The following is a 24,283-nucleotide window of genomic DNA, read 5'->3' as shown; positions in this document are numbered from 1 at the left end:
TTACCCGCAACACATTTCTTTGCGGGTAAAACGGCATTTTAACATGTAAAAATATCTCTCCATGTTAAAATGACGACAAAATGCCATTTTAACATGGAGAAATTTTGTCACATGTTAAAATGCCGTTTTACCCGCAAAGAAATGTGTTGCGGGTAAAATGAGATTTTACCATGTTCAAAAATCTCTCCATGTTAAAATGGCATTTTGTCGTCATTTTAACATGGAGAGATTTTTTCACATGTTAAAATGCCGTTTTACCCGCAAAGAAATGTGTTGCGGGTAAAATGAGATTTTACCATGTTTAAAAATCTCTCCATGTTAAAATGGCATTTTTCTCTTATTACTTTGAATTTTAACATCTGAGTTTTCTCAGAGTATATGATATCGTTATCATGTGAAAATTTGCAGAGGTTATTCTTTTCACAAAAAGTTAACATTCTGAAAGTTTGAAGAAATTTCAATACATATTAAGGGTACTTTCCATACAAAATTCCGTTTTTTAGCGAAAAAACCAAAATTTTGTTCGGGAGGTACCCCTAATATGCGTTGAAATGTCTTCAAACTCTCGAAATGGTATTTTTGTGTGATAAAAATAACCTGTGCAAAGTTTCAGCTTATTACGATATCATACAGGCATGGCTTCCATAAATAAATTCAATTTTTTTGACATTTTTGTATGAAAAGTGTGTCGAAAGTTATCTATATCGCAAAACTAACGTCATATTCGGTTTTCTTGTACCCAAAAACTCCCCAATACATATTTTTGAGTGTTTAAGTATACATTAAATATCACTTTTGGAAGAAAAATTGAATTTTTCCCATGGATGGCCATGGGCATCACACCAGACATGACACTTCACTCTGTCAACCAAAGTTGCTCAAAATCTAATGGTTTCTATTCCTCGGCACCCCCAATCAGGGGGTGAAGTCAGATTTTGAATTACTTTTCTTGTTTGAAAGTTATCGTGTTAACAAATTTTTGCGTACAGCGTACAGGGTACCACGCACATACATTCGGACATCAAAAAACGCTAGATTCGTGTTTCCTGGCTCCTAAAACACCCAGAAAACACATTTTTAATGGGTGTTAATTTTTCGACCGATTCCAATACTTTACCTTACACACTAGGTGTGTGCGGAAAAAAGTAAAAAAGCAATAAAAAGATCCAGTTGATGTGTTACTTTATTTTTCTTTCAATTCAAGTCAATTTCAGTTTGAAATAAAAATGAGTTAAAGTTTGTTACAGTTGAATGTTTCACGATGACGAAGAGGGAAGAAAGAATAGATGCTTTTCTTTTCTGCCTGCAATCGTGGTTTCTCTTCTCAAAATGTATCTTTTTTAAAATAATCTTTTAAAAGAGCTTAAGATATAGTAAAAGAGCTTAAGATATATTCATCATAGTTGTCATGCTTAATCTTGAGAAAAACTGAACAAATTCCATGCTTCTTTGCTATTCATTCATACCCATCGGTAAATTGAACATTTTCAAGATATAATCGTTGTAAAATGTTGGGTTGAGTGTTTGTCTCGGAGTAACTGGGTTGAATGAACCGTACTTTTCCTTGATTTTTTTAATGTGAATGCCCGTCTCCTGTTTGAAATGAACAAAAAACGCAATATTTAGTTATTTTTTCAAACCTTTATCAAAATGAATTGCTGCCAAATTGAAACTAAACTTACCTTGAGAGCATAATAAAGTTCATCTTTTTCTATGGGAAGTGCATGTTTTTTCGAATACAAAATGCATTTTTCAACCGGAACATCAGCTTGAGTGTGATCGCCGAAGAATACAACGTTAGCGGTACGATCATTGATGGTCATCAATTTGGATGGCCAATATGGATAATCTCCAAACTTTGCATAAACCAGTAAATGCGGTTTACTGCAAACCTTAGTGAAATAATCATCTGGATCAGCGGCCCAGTTAGTAAAACATTCCGAACAAGTTCGAATACTTTTGACATCACGGTGACATAGCTCAGATAATTGGGTGATGGCACACTTTATATCGCGCTGGTCTATAAAAAACTGTTTTATTTAACTAAATCGTACCATTAATATCAAGTAAAAATAATTCTTACGTGACCAAATTGTGTTAAAGCTTTTAACCAACTCATCGATATCGGCTAAGAACTCGTCAGCGTTTGCGTATTCGTCGAACTTTTCATCGATCCCTTTCAAACCAATTGACCAACCTGTTGGTTCATAAAGAACTTGCAACTGAAATCGAAGATAATGATAGAAAAAACGATTACAAAAATAGATTCAGCTCAATATCTGACCAGACAGATATTTTCAGCTAACTGATGCATCTCAGGTAGTTAACGTCAGTCTTTGAAATAGAGCGAAAATACGAAAAGTAATTGTTGTAGTTATGAAATTAATTCTCTTGTTTTTACTCCATTTCAGCGTTTGACGTTAGTTGCCCAAACTGATTCAACTGGCTGAAAAACTTTCAAAATAATGTCTGCTGCTGACTGGCCAAATGAAAAAAAATTGTTTAGAAAAAAATTACTTACATGCTTTAATTTCAATGCGCGATTGAAACTATGTCGCAACAAAATCATTTCTCCGTTTTTTGTATCCTCCATGTTCCAAAGTGTTTTATCTTCTTTTGATTTGGTAACACAAAACAATTTATTAACTTAATTTATTCACAAGTAGATCCTGAAAACACGTCCGTCACATCACACGTCTGTCATACAACTGAGCTTCTGGTAGACTATTGGAGGTGCCCATGGGCACCTCAGTGCACTGAACTGAACCGTTCATGTTCGTTCGGTTCATTCGAATTTGACTATCAACGCTAATTAGCTGCGTTTTGTGTATTATGCTTCAAGCGGAGAACAAGGCTTTTAAAGATGGCGTTATTTTCGATTTATGAACTTTTAATTTTAATATTTGTAAGAAAATACAAATACAAATAAAAATATTATACTAAAATTGATAAAATGTTATTTGGTTTCTAGATCAATTATTATTTTCATTTTTTACATTAAAAAAAAAAAATATTGAAAAGAAGGTTTATCGTACGAAATGTAAGTCTGTCAACGTGTGCTTTCACTTTTCTTATATTGGCACTCCCAACGTCATTTCCATTCGTCCACAACAAGTGTTACCACTTTAAAAGGCTTAAAAAATAAATACTCTCATTAACTGTTCTTAATTAAATTGCATTTCACAGGAGTTAATGGCGTATAATTCCTTAGACGTCAATCATTAAAAAAATCATATTTTTCTTTTCTTCATTCTCACGAAAAATTTCGATGACATTTCTCAAATCGTTAAATGCACAACAAACGAAAAGTTTGAAAGAAAATTTCAAATAAATTTCAATGAAAAATATATTATTAGTAAAATTCTCCATGAATGACTATTCCATTAAGCCAACCATCAAACTTTTTATTCATTCAATTTTATTCAATCATTGGAGTGATCAATGAGTGTTGACTGTTGAGTGAGGTATAAGGTTTTTTAAATAGTTTTGAACAAGAAGATCAGAAAATTCTTTTTCGATGCGACCAAACAATGTTATTATTATTATTAAATTGAATTATTCTCCTTGATTTGAATTTTTCTATCGAAACAAAATGAATATTTTAAAAATATAAAATAGATTGATAAACAAAGCACTGTATTTGATGTTTTTTCCTATAATTAAATAGTAAACTCTCGATTCATTTAAACCTACTATGTTTTCCTTTTTGACGTTTCCTCCTTAATTATTCGTAACACAAAACATTCTCAACACACTCTCATAAGGGCATTTCAGTGTAAATATTTGACTGAAGAATGAAGATACAAATAAACATTGAAATAGATGGATATTTTTATCAGGTACCAATGTATATATACATGAAAAGATTCCATGAGATGTAAAAAGATGCAAGAAGTAAAAAGATCAAAATATAATTAGTTGATGACACATTTGGGCTGGCATTTAAGACGAGTCATCTATGATGATTGTGAAATACATTTGAAATGTATACATTTGTTTTAGTATATAATAAAGATGGTTCAATGTCTCGCATGATAAAATCTGCAAATGTTGTAAGGTATTGGTCAATACAATCATTAGTATCATAAATAATTTTATGACTTTTTGCATCTCTGCAAGTTTAGAATTGAAAAATATTTTTGGGGAATTGTTGTTATTGATTCGTCTTTGTGTTCTTAAATATATTTTCATTTCAAATTCTCGAACTTTATGAGGCTTATAATTTTGGGAAATTTCTGTTGCTCACAAATGTTACATTTTCATCATTTTTTAATTTCTTTCATTTGACATTTCGATAAAGGATAGACCGTAACCAAAGCTAATTATGATTATTCACAAAAAATGCGTAGATATTCTTCACATCCTTATTACACAGAATATTGTCTCCTTGTCGTAAATTACTAATGAACAAAATTCTAAATCGAGCTGGATAGGCTGCAATTGCGTTCTCTTGAAATGTAACGCACGTTTGTGCTACTTTCAAATAGTCTCGAACGTTGTGTATTTTTCGAAGAATTCTTTGGATGCTATTTTTGTCTAGAAAATCAAAAATATTTTTCGGCAATTGTTGTACGACTTGAATGCTTGCCTCAAAAGTCTCCGATTCATTTGGTGTGCGATAAATATCCGATAGGCCAAGCACTTCCATGATGCTAAAAACGAGAAAGGTTACATCATCCGTGTAAATTAATCTTAAATATTCTTTAAATTCTTTCGGTGACACTTGTGGTATTCTCAATTCAAGTACACCATTTGCATCGGATTTTTCACAATACATATTGAAGAATACAGGGTTTGTCTGGGAAAAAACCAGTTTATGGGCTGGTATGCGTTCTTTTTCAATACCGCACACAAAATATATTTCGGCAGTGCCCTTGTCCAGATACAAATTCCACCATTTCTTCGATGCGAAAGTATTACTCTCCGAACCCGATGAAACTATTTTGGATGATGCCATTTTTTTCGGATACAAAAAATTGATGATTTTTTAATAAAACTGACTATTTCTGAATTTACTTCAAAGAAATATTATGAATATTCGCTTCGACTTAGATGTTTTCAGGTTAATAGAAAAATACCCAACTCGGTAGAAGAGATAGTAGTGAGATTTTCATTATGAGAAAGGTCATTATGCATAAATGTAAGGCCAGAGAGTCCTTGATCATTGTCTTTACAGTCCTGTGTAAATCAACGTAATTGACAAAATCCAAAGCAGCCCATTAGTTCACGGAAATGATTCGTTACTGTGTAATCTTCATGCTTAAAGCAATGTAAAATTTGATCACCATACTGGGTCCTACTTCTAAATATATTGAACGCATCCACGCTTATAATTAATCATTAGTTTACTAAAATCAGACGGAACCAAGCGTGTAGTTGCATTTCATCCAGTCAACAGCAAATACAATGAATTTATTTATTTGATCTATAATAATCAAAGTCAGAGAATGTTTCGCAGAGCAGTATATATGAGAAGGTGCGCTCTGAAGAGCCGGATTTTAATATATTATTTATTATCTTTTTAACTTTTAATATTTTGCTCCTCACTGAGGAAATGCCCCTCCAGCTTCTCAGAGCGCTCATCCTCACATATCTTACTCTGAGAAAATTTTTCTAAGGAATTTCAATGTCTGGACTGAACTTCAGCTAGAAAATATGTAAACTTCCATCCAATCTATCCGTCATAACACTCACCATTATTCCAAAGAAACTGCGCCTCAAAATTGTACATAGCTTTCGGGCAATCAAAATACTTGAGATAATCAACAAACCCGTATTGTTTTGATACATATGGTTATTGATTGCTTTGGAATTTAATCTCTTTTCCGTAATAAGGTATGTCTCACTTAAATTGGCACAAATTCAGACGTCCGCCATTTGAACAATAAACACACAATATTAAATTCGTTTTTACTGGCATAAACCTTTATTCATAGGCTATCGAATAGCACATTTGCATTACACTCAATCTACCATTGTCTTCGATTTTTCTCAGTATGCGCCGAACCTTCAAAATCATGCTTTGGCAGACCGATTTGTCGATTTCTATCAACTTTCTCTCAATCAATCCAACCAATTGTTGCTCGTTTCAAGTACGTATTTTGGACCTTCGCCTATAACATACATCCAAAAACAGACTGGAAATAATTAATTTGGTGTTTTTTTCTGAAGTTAAAAAGATGGTTCTTTTTTCATGCTTGCAAAGCATAATTTTGTCTTTAATCAGATAGTTCTCAACGAATTTAATCGATAATAGAGCAAGTAATGGAGGTTAACCTTACGTTTCAGCACTAAATTTTCGAATAATGGCTCTAAAACACCTTCCAAAGAAGATCCTACCGTACAAACACCCCTTTATCAAATTTCGGTTTGTCGACGTCTCTAGAATTATATAGTAGTGCCCTAAAATAATCAATGCAAAAGAAACCACTTGCACTTGATTCATCGTTCGATTTGGCGATAAATGTTTCACTGTCCAAAATGTTGAATTTTTCAATGCAACATGCTATGAGGTGAAGTAAACACCCAACTTTTGACAACCTTTGGATTTTTTTCATAACTTATTTTGCTGATTACTAATGATCGTGTCTAAATGTATTGTTTTGGTTCAAATTTGAATTTGCTGTAACCATAAGAATCACCAAAAATGAATTTTTGCGATTTTCGGTACTTGATGACAGTTTTGAAGGGTTTGAGCATTTAAATTGGGAATACGACCGTACTTTTTGCATTCTCTAGAATCTTTATATTCATATTAAGTCCATGAAACACGATACATGGTTCGAAGATAGATTGGTTCATCTTTAGACACATCCAGAACTTGTTTTGAACTTAGCCGCCAAAACCATTTGAGATACTTTTTCGTAAATCCAATTTGTACGCCATCGCGAATGGATGTATTTCGTCGAATTGAGTTTGATAGTAGTCTCGAGGTAATAATAAACGTAGCGTGTGCATTGGTTGATATTTTAGTATTTGTTATTGCGGTGTAATAAACGCTGTAAGTTGTGCCAATTTAAGTGAGACATACGTTAAGAATTTCAATTCGTCTCTATATAATTGCGAAGAAGTGAATCATTCATGACATGAAAAGAGACTCATGAAAATATCATTCATTTTCGGACAGATGAGCGCTTTCAGCTATTTATCGCTTTTTAAAATATATATTACATTTCACCTTTTGCATGACTTGATTTGCTGAAAAAAGTGTTTATTCAACATTATTTTTGAACACATTGACAAAGCTAATCAATAACGTGAAAAAAACGTAAAACACTATCAAGTGGATCTTATTTTATTTTTCAAGTAGCTCTGGACTATCAAAAGTGACGACACGTACGTACTCGTGATTACTGCTTGATTTCTGTGACTCAATTCAACCAGTCAAACGTTGATGAAATTAGACCAACTCCAACATATGACTAATCGAAATGATTGCAAAGTAATACAAAGTCGATTATCAGACACTCAAAAGATAAGATACTTCTATTGGGGCGTATTATTATACGACTCGTATAAAAGAGTCTTTTAAAAAGACTTGAATTTTTGCGACACATTGAATTAGATCACATTTTAAAGCAGCAGACTGAGTATCTATTTTTATTTACAATGAAATTGTCCGTGTTTTTAATTTTGTCGTGTTTATGCATTTATGCATCTTGCGTTAAGGAGCAAGTTTGGGGCGATACCAGTCACAACGTTCGTGAAATTGGCACCGAAACCGTCGTTGTACCATCAACAATGCTACAAGTTAAAACTCACGTTCTCCACTTCCCCAGAGTAAGTTGATTCTTTTGAAATTCAATTCAAATCCAATTTTTACAGAAATAAATTTATTGTCTGCAGGTTCCATTGGTCGCTCCAATCGCTGGTATTCGACATTTAGATAAAAAATCACATCCAGTCCAAATTAGATTCCTTAAAGGCGGCATCGGCTATAACAATGTCAGCATCGAAATTACATCGCAAAGAGGCCACGGAATCAATTCCGAATTCACTTTCTATGCTCGTTAATACTATCAATTTTGTTTTACACTGAAGTATCGGGTCTATGAGTAAATGTTGACATACAAATTAATCTACAAAACACATTGCAAAAATGTTAGATCGAAAAACAAAATTTTTAAAGTGATCTTTGTAAATTTTCTTCATTTATTCATAGAAAATGTGTAAAAATGATTAAACAAAATTCTGTGAAATAAAGAAAGAACTACTTTCATAAGTAATATATATTGAATTTATTCATTTTTGGTGGAAACATCTCATATCTATATGCGTATCGAAAGGTTTTCATCAAATTCTCTTACGATGTTGCAATATTTTTCTGGATCCAATCATACAAGTATGAAATACGAGCAAATCCATCAGGATAGCCTCGAGCACATCTTAAATTTCAAGCAAAATACAAAAATTATTGAACAGCTTCCAAGTGAGCTTTGATGATGAATATTTTGTGTGAATAATGAAAGACTTACAACACAGCCCAATTTGCCAAGCCGACTACTTCATCCTCAAGAACCAGCGGTCCGCCTGAATCACCCTACGTTTCCAGAGAAAACATTTTCAAACCAATTTTATAGATTTTATTGAAGAAATGTTCACTCACGCTACAAACACCCTCTCCTACTTTCGTGTATGTACACAAGTGGCTGGGAGCAACGATGTCACCATGAATTGCTTCGCATTCGTCATCGGAAATCGCTGTCAATTTTATAACTTGCAAAAGTTGTGGTGCATCACCCCAAGCCTATTTCGACGTGAAAATCAAACAAAATTTAATGAAAACTGGAAAGAAATCATTCAAAGAAACGCAAAAGGAAATCACTCACAGACAATCGACCCCAACCAGTTGCCTGAAGAACGGTTCCAGCGTCTACAAAATTCGATGTGTATTTGATCGGCTGCACTTTTTCATTAAAATCAATCTTGTTTACTTTAATTAACCCGATATCTAATGAGAATTAAAAAGAAATGAGTGAATTTAATGCAAAAAATTCAAATCCCAAAAGTTACCATTAGCAAAACTTGGTTGATTATATTTTTCATGAATTATATACTTTTCCGGTGTGTAACGAATTCCGCCCGATTTTAAATCATTGGTCCCGGCCAAAATTTGTACGCCTTGTATTCCACTGGAGAAACATGTTTACAGAAAATGACAAGTGAATGAGAATGATTTATTTGATTCTATTAAGTTAAGGTATTAAACGGTTTATTTAGACCCAAAAAGTGAAAATAAAAAGTATTTCTTACATGGCGAGACAATGGGCTGCACTTAGGATCCATTGATCGCCGACGATGACGCATCCACAAAAATGCCGTCCATTTTGCTGCATTGAGCATTGATATGGAGCCTGACCGTCCGTGGCATTGGTGCCGCCAACAATACGTGATGATAGCGGTGGGTATCCAACTAATTTAAACATTTATTCATTATTTCCGAAGAATGGACATTTTTGAAATCTTAAATAAAAAGTACGGTATATTACTTTCAGAACGTAAACTTATGCGAGCAGAAATGACTCCGACAACACAAAACAAAACAAATAATTTCAATTTCATTTTTTCACCAAAACTTTTTAATTGAGCAAACAAAGCACCGTCGATTTTGAACAACACAATGATTTTTAAAGCGATCGTTGCATCTATTTATAGTGAAAGCGTTTCGCAAATTGTTTGAAGAGGCTTTATCGAATCTAAACATTGTTCTCTCGAGAAATTAACCACTATTTACTTAATCGATAAAAATAAAGCGGTTAAACGCATTTTAACTCAATAAGTGTGCATTAGATAGGGCAACATTGATTGCGAGTGCCATTTACCATGCCAACTATGTATGCACATTAGAGTGTTTCCCATATCTATAATTAAAAAAATGGTATTTTTCAATTTAAAGAGCATAAAATTCTGTTTTAAGTCGTACCATTAATGTAAAGCACCGATTGATATTGACACTTCCCGAAGCAAAAAACTCTTTAAAGCAAAAATTGTCTAAGATCTTAATATTGAATTAGTATTATTGATGTGAACCGAGCCTTATGACATTTGACGATCATTTCATTGGTTTTCGAAATGTCATAAACGCCGCTTCATTCATACCGAGAACACATTATTTTCGATATACGTGCATTTTGTATCGATTTGATCCGAACTTTCCACACTTGATCAATCGATTGACAAATTGTTGAATTCAAGTCACCAGTGTGAGTAAACTTAATCATTTTATTACCGTGAAAAATATTGGTTAATTCATCAATAAAAAATATTATTTTTAATGAAAAATCAAAAATTGAATTACGTGCTTACGTGCAGTTATTCCTCTTGTTCTTATTGTGAAATTGATTTTTATTTCATAGCACGTAATATAAGCCATCTATAACGTGAAATATATTTAAGAAGTCTAATAATTATTTAACGTTGAACATATCATTTCATGAAAAAAGTAATGAATTTCACAATTATTCTGCAGTACATAATTCTGTTGCGTGAAGTGGTGAAATTCATTTCAAGCGGTGATACCCATTTTGAATTGGTTCCATTGTTCAGAGAAGAGAAACAGTTATTGTTTGGGCTCAAATTGAATCTGAATACTCAATAGTATGCGTTACATTGTTTTCTTCTCTAAATCACTGCCATTGTTATCAATCCGAAGATTTTTGTCATTTTTGTGTGCTGCATCATTTTGTGTGTGTACCAAAAAAGGAGATAGATTCTTGTTCTGTTGTCGCTCGAAAAAATTGAATTTAAAACATGTGTGTGCGTGTGTGCATATTTGTGCAGGAGATTTATTCATTCGTAAATTTCTATAAAAAAATCTCGATATGGATCAATGAAAATGTCTAAATATCGCCAATTCAATAGTATTCGTTTTTAAACTAAATCGAATGTGTGTTTTTCTAATTAATTTCAATAGAAAAATGGCAAATCGTTACAAGCCGTCTCTACCAGCTGAGGGAGAAAAGAAAGATGAGATAACGACGATCAAATGTGCACTAAAATCAATAATTCGGCCGCCATACCAGCAGGAACTGATCGGCAAAATAACTGATCTAAGTCTACAGGCTACAATGATTTGCAATTTGGGTTCGTTGCTGTTCTTATTAGAGGTGCAAAAGGCATATGAACGTAGGCATCAACAATGGTGACTTCAGCTTCTTTGCCAATAGCGGGGAAGAAAAGATCAACACATGTTTTAGTCAAGTGCTAGCAAAGCACAACCCAAAAAATGTAATTATACACTAAAATCAACTATGGATAACATGGATTTTACAGTTCTATTTTAATTAATATATTGATTTCAATTCAAAATTCATTTTATTTTCGCATCCATTCTAACTGATTTTTTCTCTCTTTTCATTCCATTGTAATTTACAATTGTAAATTAATTTACTACCGAAGCCGAAGCCGAAAAAAACACCAAAGCCGAAGCCAAAGCCAGAGCCAAAGCCGGAGCCAGAGCAACCATCAAAGACTAAACGGAAACCCCGTGGACCAGCAAAAGAAATTCCACCAATCGATCCAGAATTCAAGGCAATTGTGGAAGGTCTTGATGAGGTCCATCGCTTTGATTGGCCTAGCAACAAAGATTTCGGTAATGGCCTCAAACATCTATGCAATCAATACATAGACAACAATGTCACCAATTCGCAAACACATTCGGATAAACACATAACCCAATATCTGAAGATGAAAGTGTTTCAGATGAACACAAATGAAGCCATTGAAGAGAAATACCTGCCAAGTGACATCGACTGTGTGGTGAAACTCATTCTCAAGGAAAAGGTATGTGGAAAATGTTTATTCAAATCATGAAAAGAACTGAGTTTTCAATGGTTCATATTGTTTAAGCGTACAATGGTTTTTTTTGACTCGTTGACAAATTTTTATAAACATGACTTTAATCTATTTCCCTTGTTTCATTGAAAAAGGTCATCAAAGTGCCAGCTAGTGACCCAAATAAACTTTATCGGTGCGGAGTTTTGTATGACATCGTCAATAAGTTGAATGTGTTCCCGGAAATCGACCTACATGATCTCACGACTAATTCAAAAAATTGGTTCAAAGCTGTGCCGATGTATCTATCTATGCAACGCGAGATAGAAGAATTTAATTTGCTGCGAGCACATCAAGAGCCACCGAAGAAACGCAAAAAGAGAAAGCGCAGAAGACCGAAGGGTAAGAAAAGAAAGTGGATCATCAAACGAAAACAAATGCTCGACGATTTGGAATATCTACCGTGCATTCGCAATTTGGTGGTTGTTCCAATGTGTGATTTTCGGCGTACGCACTTCAAAATCGACTCTTCGAGTATGTATCAGATCTTGTCTTCTCAAAAATTGATTCCGAAACAGTTAACTGAAGACGGAAAACCAAGTGGAAGAAATATTTCAGAAAAGGTTTACAACGAGAATAAAGATTACATATGGAATCAGTATTTTTATATGCGTAAAATTCGGTGGTTTGTCCGCCGCAAAAAGAAATTTGACTTTTCGATAAACAGCGATGGAATTGCTGTGTCTCTGCAGTATTCCACCAAAAAGAAGGAGACCAGCAACACACAATCGGGCACCAGTCGATTGGACATCATTGACATGTTGAAGGCGGGCAAATTCAAAAGATTGGGAGGTACAGATTCAGGCATGCGGAACTGGAATACCACAACAATACATGAAATTGATACTTGCAAAGAAGTATGTGTAGTATACTAAAATACAATGATGCACATTGTGTTTAAGTTCACTAATTATTTTTGTTTTTTTTTTTCGATTTATTCGCAGATCAACTTTGTTAAAAAGAGCAAGCAGTTCCATTGGGAGACACATCAAAATGTACGAAACGCAAAAGCGAAGCGATTCACGAAAAATTTCATCGAGAAAGAAAGACAAGATCGAGAGAATCGTGAGCTGTACGCAATGATGCCATCACCAAAAGGTTCACAGTGGCTGAGCTATATTAAGCATCGAGTTAAGATGACCAAACATGGAATCGAAGCTTACTCGACTGCAAAGTACACTAGACTCGCCTTGGACAAATACATTAGGAGCAACAAAGCTATCGACGGATTTGTGAACAAGATCACCAATAAGGAACCGACTCTGTTATTCCATGGTGCTGATGGCGAAGTACCACCTGATTGCCCGATAAGAATTAAAAAACACGTGCGGTGTCCGGGTGTACGCAAACTGATGCAGGCATATAAGAAGCGACCATACATTGTTGTCGTGCCGATGGACGAATGGGGAACATCTCAAACAGACGCAAGATGTATGTGCCGATTCCAAAACCAACCCAAATCGGCCAAATTCAAGATGTGTCGGTGCATACCCAACGCCATAACACTGCTGCCAACCAAAATTGTGTCTAAGTTTGGCAAGACAGATACATCTACATATCGACAGTTACAACGCACATTGAACGGAGCATTTGAAATAGAAGAGGAGCTAATGTCAAGAGTAAAACCTTACTACAAAAAATGGCAATTAGACCTCGAATGCACCGTGACTTGGCATCGTGACGTCGTGGCTGCTAAGAACATTCTACTGGAAGGTAAGGATATTGATACACAATGTGATTGAATGATCGCAAAAAAAGATTCATTTTTTCGATTGATCAGGACTATGGACATTGCTTGGACTTCCAATACCTGCTGCAATCAACCGATATTGGAATCAAATCAACGCCGATGCCGCCGTCTTCGACGACGATAACGACGTGGACATATCCGAGCCCGAGTTCGAATAGCAGCCAACTAATCATCACAATACCATACAATAAAATAAAATAAATCATAAGTAACATTTGTTACGTAACTGCTATCCCGAATATGTGGGTTAGTTACGCACAAAAAAAGTCATTTCCCATTTGGTTGAGATGGCTGTGCGGGAGTACAAACAGAGCGTTTTTCCATTGTAAGTATCATTAGATTTTGAAAACAGTTTTTTGCTTCGGGAAGTGCTAACATCAATCGCTTCGTTGTACAAATGCCATCAACTAACATAGAATTTTGCCTACTTTAAATTAATAAATACCATTTTTCTATTTACAGATATGGGAAACACCCTAATGCACATTGAATCAACATAGTTAAGTATCGATAAAAACCAGTTCTATAAACTTTTTGGTTGCACTAAAAAAGCACGTAGATTGATAATCAGTTATGAAAGTTATGTCGTTTTATGAAATAATTTGAAATGTTCATAGAAAAATCATTGAATCAATCTCAATCTTGGAATCGCAGTGGGCTTTTTCTTTAGAATCAAAGTAGCATTTGATTTAATACTCTTCAAATGAAGTTTTGCAGTTTTTTTTTTAATTATTGAAGTAAGAGAGACTTAGAACTATCCAAATATTTTGATTTTGTGAGTTCTAGTAACAATATACGGAGGTGAAACTATTTCAAATTCTGTGCATCGCATTTGTATTTGGTAACTTTTATACCAGATTTTTCAGTTTTCTATTGAAATTAATGCCGTTTTCAATTTATCATTAATTTTTTTGCTTCTCTCCTCATCTCTCTTTTCCATTTCTTTATTTTTTCCAAATTCTTTTCTCTCTCTCTCTCTCTCTCGTAGGTAATATCAACCTCGGTCTCTGCAATGCTTCGAATGCAACGCAACAAAGAATTTGTAAACGTGGACACATCGAGTACATAAGGTTCATGATTGAAGGTGAAGAAGGAAGCGGGCTGTCGTTTAAACTGTCCAGTTACAACCATGAACATCACACAATTAGAAAACGTTTTCAGCAATCATTGATCGATGCCCTGAATTTTGGAAATGAAATTGAGTTACAATCGCTCGATTGTGACAATGGCAATAATGAATTTTCCAGCGTTTTATTGTACCGGTCGTACAGAGAATCCAGCCATACCCATACCACCCTCATGTTGAGAGTTCATCAAAGATTGTTTATAATTTATTCAAGAGAATTTACGTGAGCCCGTGGATAAGCCCATTTTTTCTGCCGCTATTTCTTTTGATTATGACTATTCTTGCCATTGTATTTGCAAGTGCGAGACCAATTTTACTTATCGCAACTTTAACCGCAGCCGTTCATATTTATTTTTATCGATGGGAAGAGACAAAGAACCCATCGTTCAATGGAAATAAAAAAGATGAAATTTATATATACAAAGATTTTATCATGAACAACGACTCAATTTTTTAATTTAACAAAGTCATCATTGAATATATATCAGAGCTGACAAAAATTGCACGTAATTTAAATTATCAATGTTTTATGGGGTCTATATCCGGTGGATTACAACAGACTGAAAAAAATCTGTGACTCACACGTTGTGAATGAAGAAGGTGTCACTCATTCATAAATAAATGACACCAAAACTCTGTTGCATTTCAGTTGTAGACGAGTACTTTAATTGCAAATCTAAAGCACGCCATTCATTTTTAGTGCTATTGACCTGAATTTGACCAATTGCCCTCCTCATCAAATCAATTTACCTGCTTTTTTGCTGCGAACAAAAAGTTATTTTTATCGACACTTAACGGTTTTGATTCAATGTGCGTACTATGTGATTCTATATGTCTTGCAAATGGCACTCTAAAGAGAGAAATGTTCAAATTCGATAAAGCCTCTTCAAAAAAAATTGCGAAACGTTTTCACTATAAATAGCTGCAACGATCGCTTTAAAAATCATTGTGTTTTGAAAAATTGGCTATGTTTCGTGAGCTCAATTAAGACAAAGTTTTAGTGAAAAAATGAAATTGAAATTATTTGTTTTGTTTTGTGTTGTCGGAGTCATTTCTGCTCGCATAAGTTTACGTTCTGAAAGTAATATACCGTACTTTTTATTTAAGATTTCAAAAATGTCCATTCTTCGGAAATAATGAATAAATGTTTAAATTAGTTGGATACCCACCGCTATCATCACGTATTGTTGGCGGCACCAATGCCACGGACGGTCAGGCTCCATATCAATGCTCAATGCAGCAAAATGGACGGCATTTTTGTGGATGCGTCATCGTCGGCGATCAATGGATCCTAAGTGCAGCCCATTGTCTCGCCATGTAAGAAGTACTTTTTATTTTCACTTCTTGGGTCTATATAAACCATTTAATACCTTAACTTAAAAGAATCAAATACTTAAATCATTCTCATTCACCTGTCATTTTCTGTAAAAATGTTTATCCAGTGGAATACAAGGCGTACAAATTTTGGCTGGGACCAATGATGTAAAATCGGGCGGAGTTCGTTACACACCGGAAAAGTATATAATTCATGAAAAATTTAATCAACCAAGTTTTGCTAATGGTAACTTTTTGGATTTGAATTTTTTGCATTAAATTCACTCATTTCTTTTTAATTCTCATTAGATATCGGGTTAATTAAAGTAAATAAGATCTATTTCAATGAAAAAGTGCAGCCGATCAAATACTCGTCGAATTTTGTAAACGCTGGATCCGTTCTTCTGGCAACTGGCTGGGGTCGATTGTCTGTGAGTGATTTCCTTTTGCGTTTCTTTGAATGATTTCTTTTCGGTTTTCATTGAGTTTTGATTGGTTTTGACGTCGAAATAGGCTTGGGGTGATGCACCACAACTTTTGCAAGTTATAAAATTGACAGCGATTTCCAATGACGAATGCGAAGCAATTCATGGTGACATCGTTGCTCCCAGCCACTTGTGTACATACACGAAAGTAGGAGAGGGTGTTTGTAGCGTGAGTGAACATTTCTTCAATAGAATCCATAAAATCAATGAGCGCTAATATTGTCGATTTTTCTTTATCGATTCCACCAATACGACATCTACTAAAAAACTCGCCGATTTCTGTTACTAGTGGTGTTTTAATACAGCTCGTGTAAACGTACAAAGGAACACACTGACTCCGATTCTGTGTATGCGTATGTATTACAAATTCTGCACTAAGTCGTCAATCGTAGCTGCTTGTGCAAAATTTACAATACATACGCATACACAGGATCGGAGTCTGGGTGTTCTTTTGTATTAGTTCGTCTGTAATACAGCCATAGCCGTATAGTTCGCTCGAGCTGTGTCAAAGCAACAGTAGTAACAAAAATCGGTATCTTTTTTAACAGATGTCGTATTCGTAGAATCGATAAAATTAATTTGTATGGGGAATATACGATACTACTTCCCATCGCATAAAATTGGTTTTAAAATGTTTTCTCTCGAAACGTAGGGTGACTCAGGCGGACCGCTGGTTCTTGGGGATGAAGTAGTCGGCTTGGCAAATTGGGCTGTGTTGTAAGTCTTTCATTATTCCCACAACATTTTCATCATCAAAGCTCACTTGGAAGCTGTTCAATGATTTTTGTGTTTTGCTTGAAATTTAAGATGTGCCCTAGGCTATCCTGATGGATTTGCTCGTATTTCGTACTTGTATGATTGGATCCAGAAGAATATTGCAACATTGTAAGAGAATTTAATGAAAATCTTTCGATACGCATATAGATATGAGATGTTTCCATCAAAAATGAATAAATTCGATTTTTATTACTTTTGCAAGTAGTTCTATCTTTATTTCACAGAATTTTGTTTAATCACTTTTACACATTTTCTATGAATAAATGAAGAAAATTTACAAATATCACTTTAAAAATGTTGTTTTTCGATCCAAAATTTTTGCAATGTGTTTTGCAGATTAATTTGTAACTGGTTTTTCAAAAGAACTTGATTTGGAAAGTGTCAGAAATATAAACGACTGTTTCGAAAGAAAATGTCTACTGCGATTCCAAGATTGAGTTCTGAGATTTTTTTATAAACATTTAAAAAAATTTTTATGAGGATATTATACTTCTTCTACGAATAATTTCTCGTCGTAAATCCGTTGAAAATAAAATGTCTTACATCCGTAAGATGAACTTTTCCGCACCGTGATCCACAACATGCATTTATTACAAATCTTTTACTCAAAGAATTCACGAGAAAACTGAATCTGAAATTAATTTTACGATACAAATAATTTTCGAAGCACTTTTCATACAAAAACTACTAAAAATGGGAATTTTTGTATCGCAGCCATGCCTATATGATATCGTAATCTTGTGAAAATTTGCAGAGGTTATTTTTTTCACAAAAAGTTAACATTCTGAAAGTTTTAAGAAATTTCAATGCATATTAAGGGTACTTCCCATACAAAATTTCGTTTTTGAGCGAAAAATCCAAATTTTTGTTCGGGAGGTACCCCTAATATGCGTTGAAATGTCTTCAAACTCTCGAAATGGTATTTTTGTATGATAAAAATAACCTGTGCAAAGTTTCAGCTCATTACGATATCATACAGACATGGATTTCATACATAAATTCAATTTTTTTTAAATTTTTGTATGAAAAGTGTGTCAAAAGTTATTTGTATCGCAAAAATAACGTCATATTCGATTTTCTCGTACCCAAAAACCCCCCAATACACATTTCTGAGTGTTTAAGAATACATTAAATATCACTTTTGGAAGAAAAATTGAATTTTTCCCATGGATGGCCATGGGCATCACACTAGGGGCTTTCATCATTCGTTCATACAAATTTATACACAATATTCACGTCCTATTCATCATATATACGATTAAAATTTCTCGCCTATACCAGTGAATAAGATGTATTTCAAACTGCAGTGTACACACATACACAGTATAGCTACACAGAATCGAAGAAGATCCGCACAAAAGAGAATGAAAAAACATGCCATAGACGAAATATACACGAAATATACACCAAATATATGCAGTTATGCACATTTATTTGCGCGTATTACAGATGATTCTGCAATATAGTTCACTATTTACAGTATAAATCGTATACATTTGAAGATAAAAGCCCCTAGGCATCACACCAGACATGACACTTTACTCTGTCAACCAAAGTCGCTCAAAATCTAATGGTTTCTATTCCTCGGCACCCCCAATCATCCTGTGAAGCCAGATTTTGAATTACTTTTCTTGTTTGAAAGTTATCGTGTTAACAAATTTTTGCGTACAGCGTACAGCGTACAGCGTACCACGCACATACATTCGGACATCGAAAAAACGCTAGATTCGTGTTCCCCCACTCCTAAAACACCCAGAAAACATGTTTTTTGAGGGTGTTAATTTTTCGACCGATTCCAATACTTTACCTTACACACTAGGTGTGTGCGGAAAAGTAAAATCTGGTTTTGTGTTTCCTAGGGGTTGAATATCAAGGCATGACGGAAAGTACCAAAAACGTTGTAATTAAGCTTACCTCAGGGGAGAATCACAAAAGAAAAGAATAAAATTGAAAATAATCGAAAACATATAATGAAAAAATTGCAAAGCAATAGCCACAACAACAATAATGTCCAGCAATTGCTTTAAATTGAGATTTGGTAGTTGTAAGTAACTCACTTACTCATCCACACACACACAAACTCTCTTTTTATTACACATAGATTCAATTTCCATCACCTTCATTTGACAATCTCATACGTAATACATATATTACAATTAATGACGATAATCGAAACTAATCGAAAAATAATCGTAAAACAATCAATAATAATTAATAAGTAATTTTTAAGTGATTTGCCCCTGAGCTTACCATTCTTTGGCCATTAATGAATAAACATAAAATACAATTTCTTTATGCTCGTTACATAAAATATTCGATGTAAAATGTATCAGTGTAATTTCATGTCAATTCGGTGTAATTCAAAATAGATCCAACACTAACAAAACACTTCGATTTATTATGCCAACGAAATAAATTCAATTGAATTTGGAAATGTTGTAAACGTTCATTGCATCAAAAAATTTATTGAACATTTTTTCGCCGCTCAAAATACAATCCACTATTTATTTACCAGCCTTTCGCACAAAGATATTTTAAAATCCAATTAATTTGCTCAATTTTTTATTGAATAAATATATCAACTGAATCAATTTGCAAATTGATTGCAATCAAACGCACCCATTTGGATGAACGCGCTCTTTCGCGAAACATAATCTGCTTACGTAAGCATCTGTCAAACTTGTGTTGTAGCGAAGTACACGTCATCAATTGTGTAGCGCACATTGTTTTGTTGATTGCATTTGTTGTAGAAATAACTGTGTTGTTCCAAAAAGAATTGGCCAATTCGTGAAAAATAGATCATGGAAAATCAATCGAAGCAAGAAAACAGTGCTGGGAAGACAAATTGTGTTGGATTATTAGCACCACGGACCGAAAGTGCCAAGGTAAGGTTTGCTCAACAACAATAATTGCTCACTATTTTTTTGCTTCCATCGCAAATTTATTTGAAAAATGTTTAGTGTTTGTTCTTGGAACAAACGATTTTCAGATAACAATTCAATGTGTAACCAATATTTTTTCTACAATGTTAATAAATGCTGGGAATTGTTTCAGAAATATTGGAATCGTTTTTGTTGGTTATGTCACAAAGAAGGATCGAATGACAAGAAAAAATGCGGATCATGCTACCACATCTATCACACGGAATGTTTACGCAACGAGACCATTTGTCCGGACTGCAAAATTGCCAACATTCGATCCAAGGAATTTGATAGGTAACTTTTTTTTTCATCTTTTTGATGGTTTGTTAATGAAATTTGATAAATTTCGTTGATCACAACTCACTCCATCGGCACAGATCGCGATTTTTCCTCAGTTTGGTTGAAAACAGACAAGCCAAGTGGGGAGTATATGAAAACCATTGAAACATACTATCTGGCCGGACCAGAAGCCGGTTGTATTGTTATCGTCGGCATAACCCGATTGACTCGATTTTTGGATTTACTCTCTATGAGTTGTAAAAAATGTATCAGTGGTGATCAGTGGTATTTTACAAATAGTCAAGATAGTATTAAGGTCTTTGAACAGATCCAATGTTTCTTAAGTCTGTTTATGGTCAGTGCAGTTTTTTACTGTGTTGACAACCTTATGTTGACTGTGATCCGATTTAATTCGGCTGTACGACGTGGTGACACACCATTCAACATTTTTCAAACTTTCCTTTGGCACGGAAAATATCGACACAAAATCAATGTCAATTAAAAATAATTATTTTTTGCTCATTTTCAGCGTTGATCGTGAAATGTTGAAAAGATTGCTCGATAAACTGCTGTCCGATGAAGTTGTAAGTACAAACTGCTCAATGTCGATACGACTAATACAATGGCAATTTTTACTCAATTTCAGTTTGTAGGAACACAGATGATTCAAAAGTCGTTGGTTCTCATCGAATCAAAGCTCGCCGAATACAGCAATTTCGGCACATTTTTGGACGACATCAAATGGACAACACACAAGTGCATTTTGGGGTATATTAAAGGTAAGACTGACTCGTTGATTTATTCTGTGTGTGGCAATATTGAAAGCAATTTTTCGAATAAAAAAGCCGTACTAGTCGATCAGTACATGCAATTAAATTAATTCAATTTACAGGGGAAGAAAAGCTGGTACCAATTGCTGAACGGCTTCATGTGTACTGTGTCAATCAAGTGAACAGTATACAAGCATGCGTGGTAATAGTTTGATCAAAATATATTTTTTTCACATTACTAAAAATTCTATCATCCAGGAATGTCATAAGAATTCGTGGGAACATACAGATCGTTATGCCACAATGGTTTGCCAAGCGGCCCACCCGGTGCTATGGGCATGGATGGAATGCGATTCAAGCTATTGGCCAGGTAAAAAAGATATTTTCCAATTACAAAAACCTCAAATGCATCAAATATTTACCGATTTTCTATTGTCAGCCAAATGTATGCGGGTCGTCGATTCAAAAGTTTTTGTATGCATTTTCGGTTATGACATACAAAAGGATATTGATGTGAAGGATTGTTTTATGTACTCCCGTAATCGGCCAAATCGTGGTGAACAAAAGCCCATCACCGACAACTTTACAGCGGCTGTAAAGGTATATTGTGTTCTTTTCTAGATTGTATCTTCTAACTTACATCATTCAAATTTCAGGTAGCTAACGCTTATATCGAAAATTGGTCCAAAGAACACGGCAATTATAAATTGGCAGCAATCTATACGCCATTCAATGCAAATTTCCATTTGCGGAATGAAACTGGCAGTACCGTTTTTTCGAAAATGTCTCTGTCGAAATCAGTTCCATCAAAAATTTCGACTTTACCTAAATTGACCGTACTCAAACCGATATCACCAGATCCAAGTCGCCCGAAAATGATGTCCACTGCACCATTGATTCGTGTTCGTCCGGCCGAACAACTCCAACAAAATTATCGTTCAATGCCAACAAATAATTCGTTTACAATGAACGATGAGCAGAACGAGAAACCAACGACCAACGGCAATAGTACCTACAACAAACCATTTCGACCAAATTCATTGCCTAAAAAGCGAAAGTTCACCGATGTGTCTGCACCATCATCATCTTTGCCAAATGCAGACAAATCCACCCCACCACCACCATCAGCAGCACAAAATGAACAAATCAATTATTTAAAGATGAACTTCAAGGAATATCTGGAAAAATCAAAACGCCTCTGCACTGGTCTGGGACATTTGGAAAATAAAGTCGGTGAACTACAATTGGCGAACAAGCGATTGGTGTATGATGCAAAACAACATCAATTGGACTACGATAAATTGATGGGCGAAAATCAAATGCTTCGAAAGCAAATCGAACAGACGAAAATAAATTGGGCGCAAAAATTGCAAGCAGCTGAAAAACAACAATGGTGCATCGTATGCCGAAGACAACCAGACATACCGTTTCTTTGCACCAATAATTGTCGCATGATCTACTGGTGAGTGAAATTTACTTATGATACCAAAATTTTTTTATACAAAATTAAAGTAGCTAGGTGGGAAATTCGTAAGAAATTCTTTGCTTTCAAAAAATAAATCAAATAAAAATGGTTTACGAGAAAAAAATGCTCAACAATACCAGGGTTCATTGATTTCATAAGAAAATGTACAAATTTCAATGTTCAAAAAGTGTAATTCGAATTGTCGTGTATTCCATATCAATTTATTTGAATATTTCAATTCAAGACATTTAAATCAACTAAAAATTTCAGCCTGAAATACACGGAAATTCGAATAATATTATTAAAACATTATAATTTGATTATTTTCAGACCAAATCAATTATTCATTTTTTTATTTTATTATTTGATTATTTTCAATCAATTATTCTCAAAATCAAAAAGATACATTTTCCAATATTCGCCTTGGAAAAAAGTTGACAAATAAAAGCGCTACATGTTATTCTAAAAAATAGACAATAAAACGAAAACCAGAATTTAAAACGAAAAAAGTATTTGCTAATTCGAATTTTTAAATATTTTTTACTGAAAAAATATTTTTAATTTTTTCTCTTTTTTGAAGCAAAAATCAATAAAATATATTTTATTATAAAAAATAAAATAAATTGATTTGATTTGAATTTGGTCAAATAAAATATAAAATAAATTATTTAATCTGATTTCAAATGCAAAACAATTCAAATTACATTATTTGAATAATTTTATTTCAATATTTTCACATCAAATCAATTAATTTGATCCGCAATTTGTGATTTTAAATCTAAAATTGAGAACTTTGACAAAGTCCCCATTTTTTATACAATTTGAGTTTAGCATTCAGACTTCAGTAGACTTCATGGATATTGGACAATTAGAAATACTCCGACTAATTAATTTTATTTTTTTTTGCAGGAAGAGCCAAATACACAAGCATGATTGATACGATCCAGACTATACGACTGTAGAATAGGCATGACTAACGCACTCAACTATTTGCGTTTTATTCAATCGAATTGACATAACTTTTTTCATTTTTGACACAATCATCGTTTACATTAATTTTTTTTTCTATGTGAACCAATTGGTTCTTTTTTTGCAAATACATTTTTTCTTCATATTTTTTTTTCGATAAACTCACGAGTTTTTTTTTCTTTCTTTTTCTTCAGAGCATAGAATTTATAAATTGATGGGATGTTTCGACTTCAAAAAATAAATAATAACGATTTTCTAAGGAGAACTTTTATTGGAGAAGAGATTTTTTTTGTTGACATTGACTAAATGGTTGACTGCTAGTTTTCGTAATATTTATTTTCAATCAACTGTATTTTGGTTTTTTGCATTTTTTGTTCAATGGAACAACGATCAATTCTTAGATTCACCTACTGTCAACAACGTCCAATACATAGAAGAATTTGTGCAAAATCTGAATCGATCGGAACAAATATGCTAAATTAAATCTAATTAATTAGAAAATCACCAAGAAATAAAATACTATATGTAGTCGCCTTCATTTCGAAGTCAATGTCTTGAAAAGCATATAATAAGTAAAGACCGTCTTCAGTAACTA

At 33.8% G+C, this 24,283-nt stretch overlaps 6 protein-coding genes across 6 annotated transcripts; 4 read left to right on the top strand and 2 right to left on the bottom strand.

The window, feature by feature from the left end:
* Positions 1–1,165: 1,165 nt before the first annotated feature.
* LOC116349415 (protein kinase C-binding protein 1-like) lies at positions 1,166–2,807 on the bottom strand. Its single transcript, XM_031780823.1, has 4 exons — positions 2,522–2,807; positions 2,084–2,222; positions 1,683–2,020; positions 1,166–1,593 (listed from the first exon to the last, which is right to left on the bottom strand). The coding sequence occupies exons 1-4, from the start codon at positions 2,591–2,593 to the stop codon at positions 1,453–1,455; spliced, it is 690 nt and encodes a 229-aa protein (XP_031636683.1). The 5' UTR covers positions 2,594–2,807; the 3' UTR covers positions 1,166–1,452.
* A 4,730-nt stretch (positions 2,808–7,537) lies between these two features.
* LOC116349416 lies at positions 7,538–8,129 on the top strand. Its single transcript, XM_031780824.1, has 2 exons — positions 7,538–7,779; positions 7,846–8,129. Exons 1-2 carry the CDS (start codon positions 7,609–7,611, stop codon positions 8,011–8,013), a joined length of 339 nt encoding a protein of 112 aa, XP_031636684.1. The 5' UTR covers positions 7,538–7,608; the 3' UTR covers positions 8,014–8,129.
* An 84-nt stretch (positions 8,130–8,213) lies between these two features.
* LOC116349414 (chymotrypsin-1-like) lies at positions 8,214–9,603 on the bottom strand. The gene is made up of 7 exons (XM_031780822.1): positions 9,489–9,603; positions 9,253–9,412; positions 9,013–9,131; positions 8,829–8,950; positions 8,606–8,746; positions 8,475–8,539; positions 8,214–8,384 (listed from the first exon to the last, which is right to left on the bottom strand). The coding sequence occupies exons 1-7, from the start codon at positions 9,559–9,561 to the stop codon at positions 8,303–8,305; spliced, it is 762 nt and encodes a 253-aa protein (XP_031636682.1). The 5' UTR covers positions 9,562–9,603; the 3' UTR covers positions 8,214–8,302.
* Positions 9,604–9,868: 265 nt separating this feature from the next.
* Positions 9,869–13,762, top strand: LOC116349429. The gene is made up of 6 exons (XM_031780838.1): positions 9,869–10,200; positions 10,913–11,226; positions 11,398–11,781; positions 11,928–12,689; positions 12,777–13,545; positions 13,613–13,762. The coding sequence occupies exons 2-6, from the start codon at positions 11,119–11,121 to the stop codon at positions 13,738–13,740; spliced, it is 2,151 nt and encodes a 716-aa protein (XP_031636698.1). The 5' UTR covers positions 9,869–10,200; positions 10,913–11,118; the 3' UTR covers positions 13,741–13,762.
* A 19-nt stretch (positions 13,763–13,781) lies between these two features.
* On the top strand, positions 13,782–17,485 carry LOC116349435 (chymotrypsin-1-like). Its single transcript, XM_031780846.1, has 9 exons — positions 13,782–13,907; positions 14,045–14,081; positions 14,571–15,789; positions 15,866–16,025; positions 16,151–16,269; positions 16,332–16,453; positions 16,536–16,676; positions 17,160–17,224; positions 17,315–17,485. Exons 3-9 carry the CDS (start codon positions 15,717–15,719, stop codon positions 17,394–17,396), a joined length of 762 nt encoding a protein of 253 aa, XP_031636706.1. The 5' UTR covers positions 13,782–13,907; positions 14,045–14,081; positions 14,571–15,716; the 3' UTR covers positions 17,397–17,485.
* A 2,489-nt stretch (positions 17,486–19,974) lies between these two features.
* Positions 19,975–23,790, top strand: LOC116349431 (protein kinase C-binding protein 1-like). The gene is made up of 9 exons (XM_031780842.1): positions 19,975–20,169; positions 20,339–20,499; positions 21,014–21,068; positions 21,131–21,263; positions 21,377–21,456; positions 21,513–21,624; positions 21,694–21,854; positions 21,911–22,716; positions 23,629–23,790. Exons 1-9 carry the CDS (start codon positions 20,086–20,088, stop codon positions 23,654–23,656), a joined length of 1,620 nt encoding a protein of 539 aa, XP_031636702.1. The 5' UTR covers positions 19,975–20,085; the 3' UTR covers positions 23,657–23,790.
* The last annotated feature ends 493 nt before the right edge of the window (positions 23,791–24,283 follow it).

The sequence above is a fragment of the Contarinia nasturtii genome, unplaced genomic scaffold (genome assembly GCF_009176525.2).
Source record: "Contarinia nasturtii isolate CC-2019 unplaced genomic scaffold, AAFC_CNas_1.1 Cnas_scaffold_2862, whole genome shotgun sequence".
Taxonomy (NCBI): Eukaryota; Metazoa; Arthropoda; class Insecta; order Diptera; family Cecidomyiidae; genus Contarinia; species Contarinia nasturtii.
The sequence above is the reverse complement of the archived record's forward strand: the minus strand, read 5'-3'. Positions and strand labels throughout refer to the sequence as shown.

What these genes read in the sequence shown, in the direction of transcription:
- LOC116349415 (XM_031780823.1), bottom strand. Translation starts at nt 2,593, where the DNA reads ATGGAGGATACAAAAAACGGAGAAATGATTTTGTTGCGACATAGTTTC. An exon ending in GCGCATTGAAATTAAAGCAT is followed by an intron (nt 2,223 to 2,521) that starts GTAAGTAATTTT and finishes CTTCGATTTCAG; the next exon opens with TTGCAAGTTCTTTATGAACC. An exon ending in CTTTAACACAATTTGGTCAC is followed by an intron (nt 2,021 to 2,083) that starts GTAAGAATTATT and finishes AGTTTTTTATAG; the next exon opens with ACCAGCGCGATATAAAGTGT.
- LOC116349416 (XM_031780824.1), top strand. Translation starts at nt 7,609, where the DNA reads ATGAAATTGTCCGTGTTTTTAATTTTGTCGTGTTTATGCATTTATGCA. An exon ending in ACGTTCTCCACTTCCCCAGA is followed by an intron (nt 7,780 to 7,845) that starts GTAAGTTGATTC and finishes TATTGTCTGCAG; the next exon opens with GTTCCATTGGTCGCTCCAAT.
- LOC116349414 (XM_031780822.1), bottom strand. Translation starts at nt 9,561, where the DNA reads ATGAAATTGAAATTATTTGTTTTGTTTTGTGTTGTCGGAGTCATTTCT. An exon ending in CATAAGTTTACGTTCTGAAA is followed by an intron (nt 9,413 to 9,488) that starts GTAATATACCGT and finishes TGTTTAAATTAG; the next exon opens with TTGGATACCCACCGCTATCA. An exon ending in TCAACCAAGTTTTGCTAATG is followed by an intron (nt 8,951 to 9,012) that starts GTAACTTTTGGG and finishes AATTCTCATTAG; the next exon opens with ATATCGGGTTAATTAAAGTA.
- LOC116349429 (XM_031780838.1), top strand. Translation starts at nt 11,119, where the DNA reads ATGAACGTAGGCATCAACAATGGTGACTTCAGCTTCTTTGCCAATAGC. An exon ending in AACTCATTCTCAAGGAAAAG is followed by an intron (nt 11,782 to 11,927) that starts GTATGTGGAAAA and finishes TCATTGAAAAAG; the next exon opens with GTCATCAAAGTGCCAGCTAG. An exon ending in TAAGAACATTCTACTGGAAG is followed by an intron (nt 13,546 to 13,612) that starts GTAAGGATATTG and finishes TCGATTGATCAG; the next exon opens with GACTATGGACATTGCTTGGA.
- LOC116349435 (XM_031780846.1), top strand. Translation starts at nt 15,717, where the DNA reads ATGAAATTGAAATTATTTGTTTTGTTTTGTGTTGTCGGAGTCATTTCT. An exon ending in CATAAGTTTACGTTCTGAAA is followed by an intron (nt 15,790 to 15,865) that starts GTAATATACCGT and finishes TGTTTAAATTAG; the next exon opens with TTGGATACCCACCGCTATCA. An exon ending in TCAACCAAGTTTTGCTAATG is followed by an intron (nt 16,270 to 16,331) that starts GTAACTTTTTGG and finishes AATTCTCATTAG; the next exon opens with ATATCGGGTTAATTAAAGTA.
- LOC116349431 (XM_031780842.1), top strand. Translation starts at nt 20,086, where the DNA reads ATGGAAAATCAATCGAAGCAAGAAAACAGTGCTGGGAAGACAAATTGT. An exon ending in AACTGCTGTCCGATGAAGTT is followed by an intron (nt 21,069 to 21,130) that starts GTAAGTACAAAC and finishes ACTCAATTTCAG; the next exon opens with TTTGTAGGAACACAGATGAT. An exon ending in CATTTTGGGGTATATTAAAG is followed by an intron (nt 21,264 to 21,376) that starts GTAAGACTGACT and finishes TTCAATTTACAG; the next exon opens with GGGAAGAAAAGCTGGTACCA.